General features: G+C 45.2%; 1 protein-coding gene across 2 annotated transcripts; it reads right to left on the minus strand.

The window, feature by feature from the left end:
- Positions 1 to 50: 50 nt before the first annotated feature.
- On the minus strand, positions 51 to 14,187 carry LOC129851224 (protein O-GlcNAcase-like). Of its 2 annotated transcripts, none has more exons than XM_055917626.1 (17): positions 13,726 to 14,187; positions 11,205 to 11,256; positions 10,950 to 11,047; positions 10,159 to 10,289; positions 9,474 to 9,645; positions 9,052 to 9,150; positions 8,733 to 8,872; positions 6,368 to 6,506; positions 5,983 to 6,093; positions 5,509 to 5,777; positions 4,686 to 4,860; positions 4,380 to 4,465; positions 3,572 to 3,664; positions 2,458 to 2,543; positions 1,491 to 1,611; positions 1,174 to 1,291; positions 51 to 567 (listed from the first exon to the last, which is right to left on the minus strand). In XM_055917626.1, the coding sequence occupies exons 1-17, from the start codon at positions 13,799 to 13,801 to the stop codon at positions 431 to 433; spliced, it is 2,103 nt and encodes a 700-aa protein (XP_055773601.1). In that variant the 5' UTR covers positions 13,802 to 14,187; the 3' UTR covers positions 51 to 430. The 2 variants fall into 2 exon arrangements, with proteins under 2 accessions (XP_055773601.1, XP_055773600.1); XM_055917625.1 differs by having other exon boundaries at positions 5,983 to 6,096.
- Between the last annotated feature and the right edge of the window lie 135 nt (positions 14,188 to 14,322).

The raw sequence follows: 14,322 nt of genomic DNA on the forward strand, positions 1-14,322 counted from the left end.
AGTTGGTTGAATAATGAACAGCTTACCACAGAAAACATGTGTCATACAGATTCAAATTGGTAAAATCTTTATTGATCACAACATAAAACAGATACAGTACATTAGTTAGATCCTGGTTGATTTAAATGCAATCAATCACTTCAAGTTATCATTCCATTAATATGGGATTGTTCAGGGAAGTCATAATTTAAAACATACCATTAACTGATTGGAATTTACAAAGATACGTTCCACAAATACTCAATGTGGATCAGATACATTTCACACATCATCCTATAGTGATTGACACATGGCCATTAAACAATGTATTTCAATCAAATAAGCAACTGAATTAATCAAACGTACTCGTCCCTGTTATTTTAAAAACCTGACGATGTAGTAGTGCAAGGTGGTTCCCATGGCGGCGACTCGTTGCGGCAGCCATCTTTGTTTACAAGCTGGTTCCCATGGCGATGACGTCCCGAGGCAGCCCTGCCATTTTGAGCGTTGTGAAGGAGCCCAGTTTAGAGTAGAAGTCAAACATCCTCCTGTCACCCTGCCTCAGCTCACAGAACACACCTCTGGAACCTGTAGGAGAGAGGTGGGGTAGATTCAGATGTTAACTACAGTCAAATGACGAGGGGAAAAGAATGAGGAACAAGACAAACTGAACGATGCACCTCATTCTGAATGAGGGGCTGTACATGTGTTAGTTCTGATAATCCAGCCCTATGCCATCAGGGAGAGAAGCACCATCTGGCATAGACACATCTGATTCATTTCTGGATCAGTAACTGAATCCTACTTTGTATTGTGCCAAAAGTCAAATCCCCACCTCTAAAGCTGAATGTGCTTGAACCCCGGTCTGATTACTAATAGGTCAAGGGTATTGTTGAACTCTTGCATAGCAGCCATCACACTAAGCCAGGGTTCTCCAACCCTGTTCCAGGAGAGCTACCGTCCTGTAGGTTCACTCCAACCCTAATCTAGTGCACCTGATTCTAATAATTAGCTGGTTGATCAGCTTAGTTAAAACTGGGGTTGGAGTGAAAACCTCCAGGAACAGGGTTGGAGAGACCTGCTCTAGGCTCAGTCAAACAGTGACCAGAAACCCACTGTGCAGGTGCACAACTACAAGGGAGTCAGCACCCTAATCACAGTAGTGGCACTTGAATATACAAGTCAACAACTCACCACTGGTCTTCATCAACGAGAGCAGGCTGCCAATCATACGCCTGGCGGGGGCGGGTTCTGTAACCCGGGGGTGGAGCTGCATGGTTACCATGGAAGGGAAGTCCCCTGGCAACGCTCTCTACAAGAAGGACGGGGGAGAGAGGGAGAAAAGATCAAATCGTATTTTCAGAGTCAAGGAACTCCATACAAAACTTCTGAAGTAATACAGAGAGACAGAACTGAACTACAACCATATAGAATCATGTTGGGGTCAATGATTGAAACAAGACCAAGACACATTCCAGTGTGTGATTGTGCCGTTGGAACCTAGCGGTTACCTGGTTGTTCAGTGCAGCTGCTGTGGCGTCAGTAAGGCCCAGGGCATAACCACACACCCCCCTCTCATCCTCCAGAACCAGACCACAGCTTGGGGAGGGGCACAGCTGCCCTCCTGCTAGCCTGGGGAGGGGGAGAGGGAGAGGTACACTGGGACATTACATACTGGCTGTCTAGACTGAAGGTCAGGACAAGCGCGCAGTCACATATTGAAGAACAAAAACTACTGGCTGATCAGAGACTGTCCAGAGTGGATCATTGGGGAGTCATGCTGTACACACACACACACACTCCCTCACCCATCACTGATCAGAGACTGTCCAGAGTGGATCATTGGGGAGTCATGCTGTACACACTCCCTCACCCATCACTGATCAGAGACTGTCCAGAGTGGATCATTGGGGAGTCATGCTGTACACACACACACACACACTCCCTCACCCATCACTGATCAGACTGTCCAGAGTAGATCATTGGGGAGTCATGCTGTACACACTCCCTCCCTCACCCATCACTGATCAGACTGTCCAGAGTAGATCATTGGGGAGTCATGCTGTACACACTCCCTCACCCATCACTGATCAGACTGTCCAGAGTAGATCATTGGGGAGTCATGCTGTACACACTCCCTCACCCATCACTGATCAGACTGTCCAGAGTAGATCATTGGGGAGTCATGCTGTACACACTCCCTCCCTCACCCATCACTGATCAGACTGTCCAGAGTGGATCATTGGGGAGTCATGCTGTACACACTCCCTCACCCATCACTGATCAGACTGTCCAGAGTGGATCATTGGGGAGTCATGCTGTACACACACACACACACACTCCCTCACCCATCACTGATCAGAGACTGTCCAGAGTGGATCATTGGGGAGTCATGCTGTACACACTCCCTCACCCATCACTGATCAGAGACTGTCCAGTGTGGATCATTGGGGAATCATGCTGTACACACTCCCTCACCCATCACTGATCAGAGCAGGTAGTGCTGCTGCAGGAGCCTTGGCCTCTCCTCTCTGCATCTCCATGTGGATCTTCTGTATCTCAGTCTGAAACAACAGAGATGTTATAAAGACAAAATCAATAAAGATGTCAGCTAGCCGATACATGCCTCACATATTACAGAGGTGGTTTGGTGAACCAAACCTAACGCCCAGGCTAGCTAATGCCCGGGTTAGCTTATAACTACACGCGTTAGCTTCTCAATGAGAATTAAACGTGCAAGTTATATTAGCATAATTATTCAAACAGAGTACCACAGTATGAGTCAGAATACCCATAAAACCTAGCATCATTCATTTTTCCCATAAGGGATTTTAGAAATACTTAAAATAAGGGCTGTGTTTTGTGTAGGTTTACCTTGGCGTGATGTTCTGATAATCATGTAAATCCCCCCCCATCAGACAAGGTGACTTATCAATATATTCGCCTGTATTTACCTCCCAAAAATGTAATGCTAATGTGGCTATCATACAGAACTACAAATGCCATGACATAGACGAGACTGCTGAATCGATGTAGTAATGAATAAATTGACTAAAGTTCTTTATATGGACAATTCTGTGAACTGTCTTGTGCAAGTTTTAAATTGACACAATACCTGTTAGCAAAGGTGTCAGCTAGAGATGATGTGCAGGAGCTTCTTGGGATTTGTAGCTTTGCATGATGTCTACTTTGATGCTAATTAGCATTTTTGAATCAGAGTAAATAGAGCCGAATATATTGATTTAAAAAAGTCACCTTGTCCGAGAGAGATTTACATAGTTATCAAAACATCACTCCAGGGTAAACCTACACGAAACACAGCCCTTATTTTAAGTGTTTCTAAAATCCCCTATGGGAAAAATGAATGGAGGAAAAACGTTTGGAACCATTTCCTTTTTTGACTGCTAGGTTTTATGGGAATTATGACGTGTCCACTGTGGTGCTCTATACTACAGGCTTTCGCTCAGTGGGCTAACACAGTCTTACGGCGAAACACTCAGAAGACCTGGTTTCCATTCCCAGTCAGTCCACACGTCTCGTATATTTGAACAGATATGTTATAGTCAGTTCTAGATATATTGAAATAACTAACCTTGTCTTCTGGGCAGAAGGGTCGTATAGAATACACTGATGTCATAGGAGGGTGGCGGAACAGATCTCTGTTACCATGGCAAGGCAGCATTCTCTAAACAATAAACAACAGCAATACTATCGTCATCAACCAGTCAGTACCAAGTCAATGATCTCTTTGTTATGCCTGAGAGATCAATGGCTCTGTCTAGGTGGTTGTCTGATCCCCTGTGTGTGTGTGTGGCTTGTCATTGAGTGTTGATCTGTGATGTGAATGTGACAGCAGAAGTATATACAGTTGTAGTGTGTTCTGTGTGGTGCATCACATTGTACTCGTAGACAAATAGTAGCAAAAGGTGAATGTTGAACTTTTGTGGCAGACATCCAGTAACAATTTTGGATGACATAATTACATAAAAGTTTGACTGCAGAATTTATTACCAATGTTGATGCAATGACGTTGTCGACCGATTGAGATGTAGGAGGCATACAAAATAATTCCAGTCATCTCATCAAAGGGGAGATGGGGGTTAAAAAGGGGTGGGATTTGGGGGTTAAAGGGGTGGGATATGGGATTTAAAGGGGTGGATGATGGGGGTTAAAAGGGTGGGATATGGGGGTTAAAAGGGTGGGATATGGGGGTTAAAGGGGTGGGGTATGGGGGTTAAAGGGGTGGGATATGGGGGTTAAAGGGGTGGGATATGGGGGTTAAAGGGGTGGATGATGGGGGTTAAAAGGGTGGGATATGGGGGTTAAAGGGATGGGATTTGGGGGTTAAAAGGGTGGGATATGGGGGTTAAAGTGGTGGATGATGGGGGTAAGCGCTGTACCTGGAACTCCCCGGAGAGACCCCCTCTAAACCCCCAGGGCTCTGGGTCGTCAGTCATCACCTGGCCTGAGGGCCTACTCTGCCCCCCTGTGGACACAAACAATATTACACTTAAATGATACATCAACCTATATGCTTATTGCCTACTGCATACAGCTCCTTGTACCACAACATACAATAATGCAGTGACCTACACAACAACATACTATATGGGTCTCTCTCCCCCCCCGCAGCCACGCCCGTTGTACTTAATTATTTGGCGGCGCCGCTTCATGTGTCTCACACACTATTCCCCCCCCCGTTGTACCCAATTGTTTGACGTAGGCGCGGGCCAGGGTGACACCACTCTTAATGTCACAGATGTAGTTGTAGAGGTCGTAGAGGATGCTCCGGTTGGGGGCGTTGGACAGACGGTTAAACATGGTAAACACAGCAACACACATCACGTCAAAACACTTCGCCCTGGAACGCCACTCTGCTGTCTGTAGACAGGGAGAGAGGGGACCGAGAGATACATGGAGACAGAGAGACAGAGTTAGTGAGAAAGAGAAAGAGGGTGTGTGTGTTAGAGAAAGTTGTCAATGTAAGTTCTTACAATTTCCACATCAATAAAGATACTTAAATTATTACATTGATTGAGTGTGTCCCACTCAGTCCTTGTCTCTATATCCCACACTGCCTCAGTCCCTTCAGCCAGTCCAGTCCCAACACACACACTCCTCACCATCTCAGTCCCAACACACACACTCCTCACCATCTCAGTCCCAACACACACACTCCTCACCATCTCAGTCCCAACACACACACTCCTCACCATCTCAGTCCCAACACACACACTCCTCACCATCTCAGTCCCAACACACTCCTCACCATCCCAGTCCAGTCCCAACACACACACTCCTCACCATCTCAGTCCAGTCCCAACACACACACTCCTCACCATCTCAGTCCCAACACACACACTCCTCACCATCTCAGTCCCAACACACACACTCCTCACCATCCCAGTCCCAACACACACACTCCTCACCATCCCAGTCCAGTCCCAACACACACACTCCTCACCATCCCAGTCCCAACACACACACTCCTCACCATCCCAGTCCAGTCCCAACACACACACTCCTCACCATCTCAGTCTCTGCCTCTCCCACTGCTTCTCTGTGTGCTTTCAGCCAGTCCAGTTCCGTCAGCATGGTTCTAGCAGTAGAACCGTGTTCATACGGCAGGTAGAACAGTTCTGAGAGTAGCTGGAGATCGTCCAGGGTCAGGGGTTCTGCTGTGAACAGGGGGTTGTCCCCAGAGCCTGGCACGTACACGGGGTCTCCCACGTCAGTCTGCATGGGCTCCTCGTCAGAGGACTCTTTCTTCAGGTGGGTGGGGTTCAGAGGTCGAGGGCCTGAGGTGAAGACGACAGCCAGAGAGTTAATTCATCTGTTTTATCTCTTTACAATGAATAGATGTAATTAAAAAGTGGATCTATAATCACGGTCCTCATGGAGACCAGGATGTGTTGTTTTCATGTGTTTGCCCACGAGGGGATAAATAAAGTTGCATTGAATTGAATGTTGAAGCTGCTTGGTTGGTCATCTTTCCCTCTGTACCTCCAGGCTGGTCCGTGCTGAGGAACTCCTGTAGCCAGTCAGTCAGGGCCAGGGTGAGGGCTCTCCTGGGGCTGTAGCGGGGGTCTGAGCCGGCCTCATCATCATCATCACCTGCTGGGGCGATGACATAGTTTAGGGTTAGTTTAACTCATTGGCATTGTGGTTCATCCTGAGATTGGAAGGTTGGGGGTTCGATCCCCCCGGTTGAGTCATACCAAAGACTCTAAAAATGGGTGCCGATGCCTCTCTGCATGGCACTCAGTGGATGGATTGGGGGCAAGGCCCTGAGATAGACTGGCGTCCTGTCCAGGGGTTATTTGTACATCAAGCTGCCTCACATAAGACATTAAAAGGAGTAAAACAGTAACACCTCATAGATACTCACTCATCTCCACGTCTCTCTGTCCTCCTCCAGACCGGCACCACGTCGCCAGGGTATGGATCGCCACGAAGTTAGGGTAGTACTCACAGTTAGGGTTGGTCAGCACCCCTCTCAGCTTGGGGATCAGGTCTGTGGGACGATCCTAAGGAGAGGAAGACATGTAGCCAATTAGGGGGGTTCAGCCTGACCGGGAAACTATCCAAGGTGGATTAATGGAGAAACAAGCTGGATCTGTGATGAAGGTTTGAAAGACACTGTTGGCAGCAGGGTTGGTTGGGTTCAATTCAGGCTCACCTCCTTGTGAACTTGCCTGAATTGAAATTGTTCCCAAGACCCCACTAGAGGAGGACCACAGTAGTGGAGGAGAAAAACTTCTCTTTTATTCTACATCTACTATAAACATTCTCCCTGTCTACCACACTGCTGATGGAACACTGCTGATGGAACACTGCTGATGGAACACTGCTGATGGAACAATAGCAGTGCATTATATAGGCAATAGTGGTTGCAAAGACAATAATTATCATAAACTTTCCACAATAGAAGGTAAATAGAAAAGCGTATTAATTATATAAACCTTGTATGGTCTCATCCTCTGGGGTCGTAGTATTAATTATATAAACCTTGTATGGTCTCATCCTCTGGGGTCGTAGTATTAATTATATAAACCTTGTATGGTCTCATCCTCTGGGGCCGTAGTATTAATTATATACACCTTGTATGGTCTCATCCTCTGGGGTCGTAGTATTAATAATAGAAGCCTTGTATGGTCTCATCCTCTGGGGTCGTAGTATTAATTATATACACCTTGTATGGTCTCATCCTCTGGGGTCGTAGTATTAATTATATAAACCTTGTATGGTCTCATCCTCTGGGGTCGTAGTATTAATAATATAAACCTTGTATGGTCTCATCCTCTGGGGTCGTAGTATTAATTATATACACCTTGTATGGTCTCATCCTCTGGGGTCGTAGTATTAATTATATAAACCTTGTATGGTCTCATCCTCTGGGGTCGTAGTATTAATAACAGAAGCCTTGTATGGTCTCATCCCCTGGGGTCGTAGTATTAATTATATAAACCTTGTATGGTCTCATCCTCTGGGGTCGTAGTATTAATAATAGACACCTTGTATGGTCTCATCCTCTGGGGTCGTAGTATTAATAATAGACACCTTGTATGGTCTCATCCTATGGGGTCGTAGTATTAATAGACACCTTGTATGGTCTCATCCTCTGGGGTCGTAGTATTAATTATATAAACCTTGTATGGTCTCATCCTCTGGGGTCGTAGTATTAATAATAGACACCTTGTATGGTCTCATCCTCTGGGGTCGTAGTATTAATAACAGAAGCCTTGTATGGTCTCATCCCCTGGGGTCGTAGTATTAATTATATAAACCTTGTATGGTCTCATCCTCTGGGGTCGTAGTATTAATAATAGACACCTTGTATGGTCTCATCCTCTGGGGTCGTAGTATTAATAACAGAAGCCTTGTATGGTCTCATCCTCTGGGGTCATAGTATTAATAATAGACGCCTTGTATGGTTTCATCCCCTGGGGTCGTAGTATTAATAATATACACCTTGTATGGTCTCATCCTCTGGGGTCGTAGTATTAATAATAGAAGCCTTGTATGGTCTCATCCTCTGGGGTCGTAGTATTAATTATATAAACCTTGTATGGTCTCATCCTCTGGGGTCGTAGTATTAATAACAGAAGCCTTGTATGGTCTCATCCTCTGGGGTCGTAGTATTAATTATATAAACCTTGTATGGTCTCATCCTCTGGGGTCGTAGTATTAATTATAGACACCTTGTATGGTCTCATCCTCTGGGGTCGTAGTATTAATAACAGAAGCCTTGTATGGTCTCATCCTCTGGGATCATAGTATTAATTATATAAACCTTGTATGGTCTCATCCTCTGGGGTCGTAGTATTAATTATAGACACCTTGTATGGTCTCATCCTCTGGGGCCGTAGTATTAATTATATAAACCTTGTATGGTCTCATCCTCTGGGGTCGTAGTATTAATAATAAACACCTTGTATGGTCTCATCCTCTGGGGTCGTAGTATTAATAATAAACACCTTGTATGGTCTCGTCCACTGGGGTCGTAGTATTAATTATATAAACCTTGTATGGTCTCATCCTCTGGGGTCGTAGTATTAATAATAGACACCTTGTATGGTCTCATCCTCTGGGGTCGTAGTATTAATTATATAAACCTTGTATGGTCTCATCCTCTGGGGTCGTAGTATTAATTATATAAACCTTGTATGGTCTCATCCTCTGGGGTCGTAGTATTAATTATAGACACCTTGTATGGTCTCATCCTCTGGGGTCGTAGTATTAATAATAGACACCTTGTATGGTCCCATGAAGATTCTCTGGGGGTCGTAGTCATTGGCGTGGATGTTGTCCCAGATAACCGGCGCCCTCTTCAGGACAGAGGACACCTCTACAATGGACTCTACAGTGATGTGGTGCGACACCACCTTAGGACCTGCAGGACAGGATAACATAGAGTGGGTTAGATTGGATGCCTGATAGTCTTACCAATGTGCATTGTAATGTCCTTAAAACTCCCTCATCCGAGGAAACATTCCAGGAGCAAAATTTAGCAAACAGACTATAGTTGGTGGAAAACAACATGAAGGAAAGTGACTTCCTGTCTGCTCTCACCTGTCCAGAGAACATCAATCCCAGGTAGGAGGTTCTCTCCCACAGTGTGAAGGTAGGCCGACTGGGACACGTTAGGAGTACAGAATGCTGCACAGTAATCTGAAACAAACCACAACACACACAGACATTCTAGTCCTTGACGGCACTTGCAAAAAGTAGCAAATTGTGAGAAAATAAATCATTTTTATAGAATTTTAAAACAGGGTGTGTCCAATATGGCTGCCAGCAACCAACATGTAATGGAACACTGATTTTAATTACAATGACATTCTCATTGTGCGGTTGTCTGACATTGGAATGTTGATATGGAATTGGAATGTCCATTCTAGATCCTTCTGATTCTATTTCTATGGGTCTGACTGACCGTTTGTCCATTCTAGATCATTCTGATTCTGTGGTGATGGTCTGACCTCTGACCTCACCTGTGGGGCAGAAGAGGAAGGTGTCAGGCTGTCCCAGGTGTTTGAACACCTCGTTGGTGACAGCTACCTGGGCGTGGGCGAACGATCTGAATGCCTGCTTGTCCGCCGGACACATCTCTGTCTCGATGTCGTCGAAGAGGAGGGAGAAGGAACTGCAGCCAAACCCACTCACCTGGACGAGGAGAGGGGAGGAGAAATCAGCTTTTCTCACAGGCCACACTTTCTCTCTAAACATACTTCTAGAACCCCACCTGACCTGGTCCAGTTCTAGGCTACCATACTTCTAGAACCCCACCTGGTCCAGTTCTAGGCTACCATACTTCTAGAACCCCACCTGGTCCAGTTCTAGGCTACCATACTTCTAGAACCCCACCTGGTCCAGTTCTAGGTTACCATGGTTCTGGAACATCACTTGGTCCAGTTCTAGGCTACCATAGTTCTAGAACATCACTTGGTCCAGTTCTAGGCTACCATAGTTCTAGAACATCACTTAGTCCAGTTCTAGGCTACCATAGTTCTAGAAACCCAACTGGTCCAGTTCTAGGTTACCATGGTTCTGGAACATCACTTGGTCCAGTTCTAGGCTACCATGGTTCTGGAACATTACCTGGTCCAGTTCTAGGCTACCATAGTTTTAGAACATCACTTGGTCCAGTTCTAGGCTACCATAGTTCTAGAACATCACCTGGTCCAGTTTCCTCTTCAGGGTGGCCACCTCTTTGGGGTTGGAGAATGTGATGTCCAGTCCAGGGGAGATGGCGTAGATGAAGTCCACTCCGTTCTTCTTCGCTGCAGTTATCAGAGCAACCAGTTTCTCTGGAACAGAAGATTAACATTCACCCCAAATGGCACCCTATTCCCTTTATAGTGCACTACTTTTGACCAGGTCTAAGGTCGTGCATTATATATCCTGTACATACTGTATAGATTAGGGAAGAGGGTGCCACACCAGTTTTTTTTTTAAATACAATTTTACCTTCACTTAACCAGGTAAATGGATTGACAAGAACACATTTTATTTGTCCATGTCTCAAAATGACTACTTAAACCCTAAAGACGTGCACCATATACTTTTACTATTTGGGGGAAATGGTGTCATTCAAGACAGAGGCTTTTACAACAATGCGTTAGTTGCAAAGTAGATCAATTAAATCTAAGTAGATCAAAGGTAAAGGGGAGTGGATCTTCAGGTCAAAGTGAGGGCATCAACGATGATCTGACATGACAACATATCAACAGACACAATATGGAGCTGTATCTCCTAGGCAACGCCACAACAACAACACACACCACAATCACTATGTCTCTTATCTGAACTAAGGGTGGGGTGTAACTAGGTGGTACTGATGTAGGGGTCAGGGGTTTGCAACAGTGTGTGTGTGTGTGTGTGTGTGTGTGTGTGTGTGTGTGTGTGTGTGTGTGTGCGTGCGTGCGTGCGTGCGTGCGTGCGTGCGTGTGACGCGGTGTCCTCCTAACCTGCCTCCTCAGGTGAGTACAGGTCCCTCCAGTACATTCTGTGTTTGTAGTCATCTTTAGGGGCGTAGAGGTACGTGTTCAGACCCCACTTCTGCTCCCTACACAAACAAACACACTGTATGAGACACTTCTGGCAAAGCAACAACTTCCTGTAAGGACTGGATAGGTGAAAGGAACACATGGATAATAAGTTCCCTGTGAAGAAGAGGGAGAGGAAGAGTATGGGTGAGTGTGTGTTTAGAAATGGTTTACTACCTCTGGAAAAGCTCAGTCCTCTGTTCCATAGTCCATGGTCGCCCGTAAAAGCCTGAGTGAAGCAAAGGTCATATGAACTGTTACAGTTGTCATGCATACCGTGGAGCACAGAGCACGCAAAGCTGTCATCAAGGCACAGGGTGGCTACTTTGAAGAATATAAAATATATTTTGATTTGTTGAACACTTTAATAAAGGTTACTAAATGATTCCATATGTGCTATGTCATAGTTTTGATGTCTTCACTATTATTCTACAATGTAGCAAAAAGAAAAACCCTGTAATGAGTAGGTGTGTCCAAACTTTTGACTGGTACTGTATATATATCAGGGATGGGTAACTCCAGTCCTCCAGAGCCTGATTGGTCACTCTTTTTGCCCCAGCTAACACACCTGACTCCAATGATCAACTAATAGTGGTCTTCGGTTTAGAATGCAATTAGGTTAAATCAGCTGTGTTTGCTAGAGATAGGGGGAACGGGACACCACTCCACCCCTCAGGACTGGAGTTTCCCCATCCCTGATATAAACTCAGCCAAAAAAGAAACTTTTCAGGACCCTGTCTTTCAAAGATAATTCGTAAAAATCTAAATCACCTCACAGATCTTCATTGTAAAGGGGTTAAACACTGTTTCCCATGATTGTTCAATGAACCATAAAATATTAATGAACATGCACCTGTGAAACGGTCGTTCAGACACTAACAGCTTACAGACGGTAGGCAATTAAGGTCACAGTTATGAAAACCTAGGACACTATAGAGGCCTTTCTACTGACTGAAAAACACCAAAAGAAAGATGCCCAGGGTCCCTGCTCATCTGCATGTACGTGCCTTAGGCATGCTGCAAGAAGGCATGAGGACTGTAGATGTGGCAAGGGCAATAAATTGTGATGTCCGTACTGTGAGATGCCTAAGACAGCGCTACAGGGAGACAGGACGGACAGTTGATCGTCCTCGCAGTGGCACGTGTAACACCTGCACAGGATTGGTACATCCGAACATCACACCTGCAGGACAGGTACAGGATGGCAACAACAACTGCCCGAGTTACACCAGGAACGCACAATCCCTCCATCAGTGCTCAGACTGTCCGCAATAGGCTGAGAGAAGCTGGACGGAGGGCTTGTAGGCCTGTTGTAAGGCAGGTCCTCACCAGACATCACCGGCAACAACATCGCCTATGGGCACAATCCCACCGTCGCTGGACCAGACAGGAATAGCAAAAAGTGCTCTTCACTGACACTTTATCGTCGAAGAAAAGAGAGTTACACCGAGGCCTGGACTCTGGAGTGGGATCGATTTGGAGGTGGAGGGTCCGTTATGGTCTGGGGCCGTGTGTCACAGCATCATCGGACTGAGCTTGTTGTCATTGCAGGCAATCTCAACGCTGTGTGTTACAGGGAAGACATCCTCCTCCCTCATGTGGTACCCTTCCTGCAGGCTCATCCTGACATGACCCTCCAGCATGACAATGCCACCAGCCATACTGCTTGTTCTGTGTGTGATTTCCTGCAAGACCGGAATGTCAGTGTTCTGCCATGGCCAGCGAAGAGCCCGGATCTCAAGGGCTAGGGCCATTTCCCCCAGAAATGTCTGGGAACTTGCAGGTGCCTTGGTGGAAGAGTGGGGTAACATCTCACAGCAAGAACTGGAAAATCTGGTGTCGTCCATGAGGAGATGCACTGCAGTACTTAATGCAGCTGGTGGCCACACCAGATACCGACTGTTACTTTTGATTTTGACCCCCCTTTGTTCAGGGACACATTCTGTTTCTGTTAGTCACATGTCTGTGGAACTTGTTCAGTTTATGTCTCAGTTGTTGAATCTTACGTTCATACAAATATTTGCACATGTTAAGTTTGCTGAAAATTAACACAGTTGACATTGAGAGGACGTTTCTTTTTTTGCTGCGTTTAAAATGTCTTCATAGAACTGCAATGTCCTCATAGAACTAGAATGTCCTCATAGAACTAGAATGTCCTCATAGAACTAGAATGTCCTCATAGAACTAGAATGTCCTCATAGAACTTGAACGTCCTCATAGAACTTGAACGTCCTCATAGAACTTGAACGTCCTCATAGAACTTGAATGTACTCATAGAACTTGAATGTACTCATAGAACTTGAATGTACTCATAGAACTAGAATGTACTCATAGAACTTGAATGTACTCAGATAATTCAAATGTCTTCATAGAACTAGAATGTCCTCATAGAATTTGAATGTTTTTATACAATTACAATGTCTTAATAGAACTAAAATGTTTTCACAGATCTAAAATGCCCTCCTAGAATTAGAAAATAAACGCAGTTGACAGTGAGGACGTTTCTTTTTTTGCTGAGTTTATATGGTATATACAAATATACCATATTATTATAATCTGACACATGCACTGAAATGTGTGTCTTAATGTAACTACATTGAATCAAAACAGACACTATTTGTAGGCCTTTCCTACAGCAGGCTATTTGATTGACATCTTACAGTAGACCATTTGACGTGATGACGAGTAGAACTCTCACCTTCCACCACCCCACTGATGAACCTGCGGGTCTTCCCCGTCTCAGCTGCCGCCTTGGAAGCGCTCGGCTTCGGCATGGTTTTCTCCAAGTTCTAGGTAGTTTCAATTTGTGTACCTGTCCCGGAGATGATTTGATCAGGCGTTAGATGAAGCCTTTAGTAGCACATCGAGCTAGGTAAAGTTAGTCAATGACACTCGATCACTCAAAACGGCCTAGCTGTGTTTGTCAACCACGTAGCTCTGTATAGGATTTTATTAGCGTGATAGTTATGAGTTCCTTATTGCTCCCTAGTGCGCAGACTCAGTAACTCGCCAAATAAAGCGAAATAAGTTGTGCTACAGAATTAGACAGTGGAATGCCAATCATAGGAAGAATCATAATTAAAAGTCGAGAAAATATTGTTTTAGTTAACCATGCGCAATCGTGGATCGATCGATGTCGAGCTACTGGTTGGTGCGTGCTTAAAGAGACAGTGTACAATTTCCTTTAAAGGGTCCGCTCTCCATCTTATCAACGTGCCAAATAAAAAAAATAGGCATCAGTTCACAAGTCTACTTTAACTTAATTCATTTCCTCTTAAACTAGTCTTGCCTGTGA

This window comes from Salvelinus fontinalis, chromosome 3 (genome assembly GCF_029448725.1).
Source record: "Salvelinus fontinalis isolate EN_2023a chromosome 3, ASM2944872v1, whole genome shotgun sequence".
Classification (NCBI taxonomy): Eukaryota; Metazoa; Chordata; class Actinopteri; order Salmoniformes; family Salmonidae; genus Salvelinus; species Salvelinus fontinalis.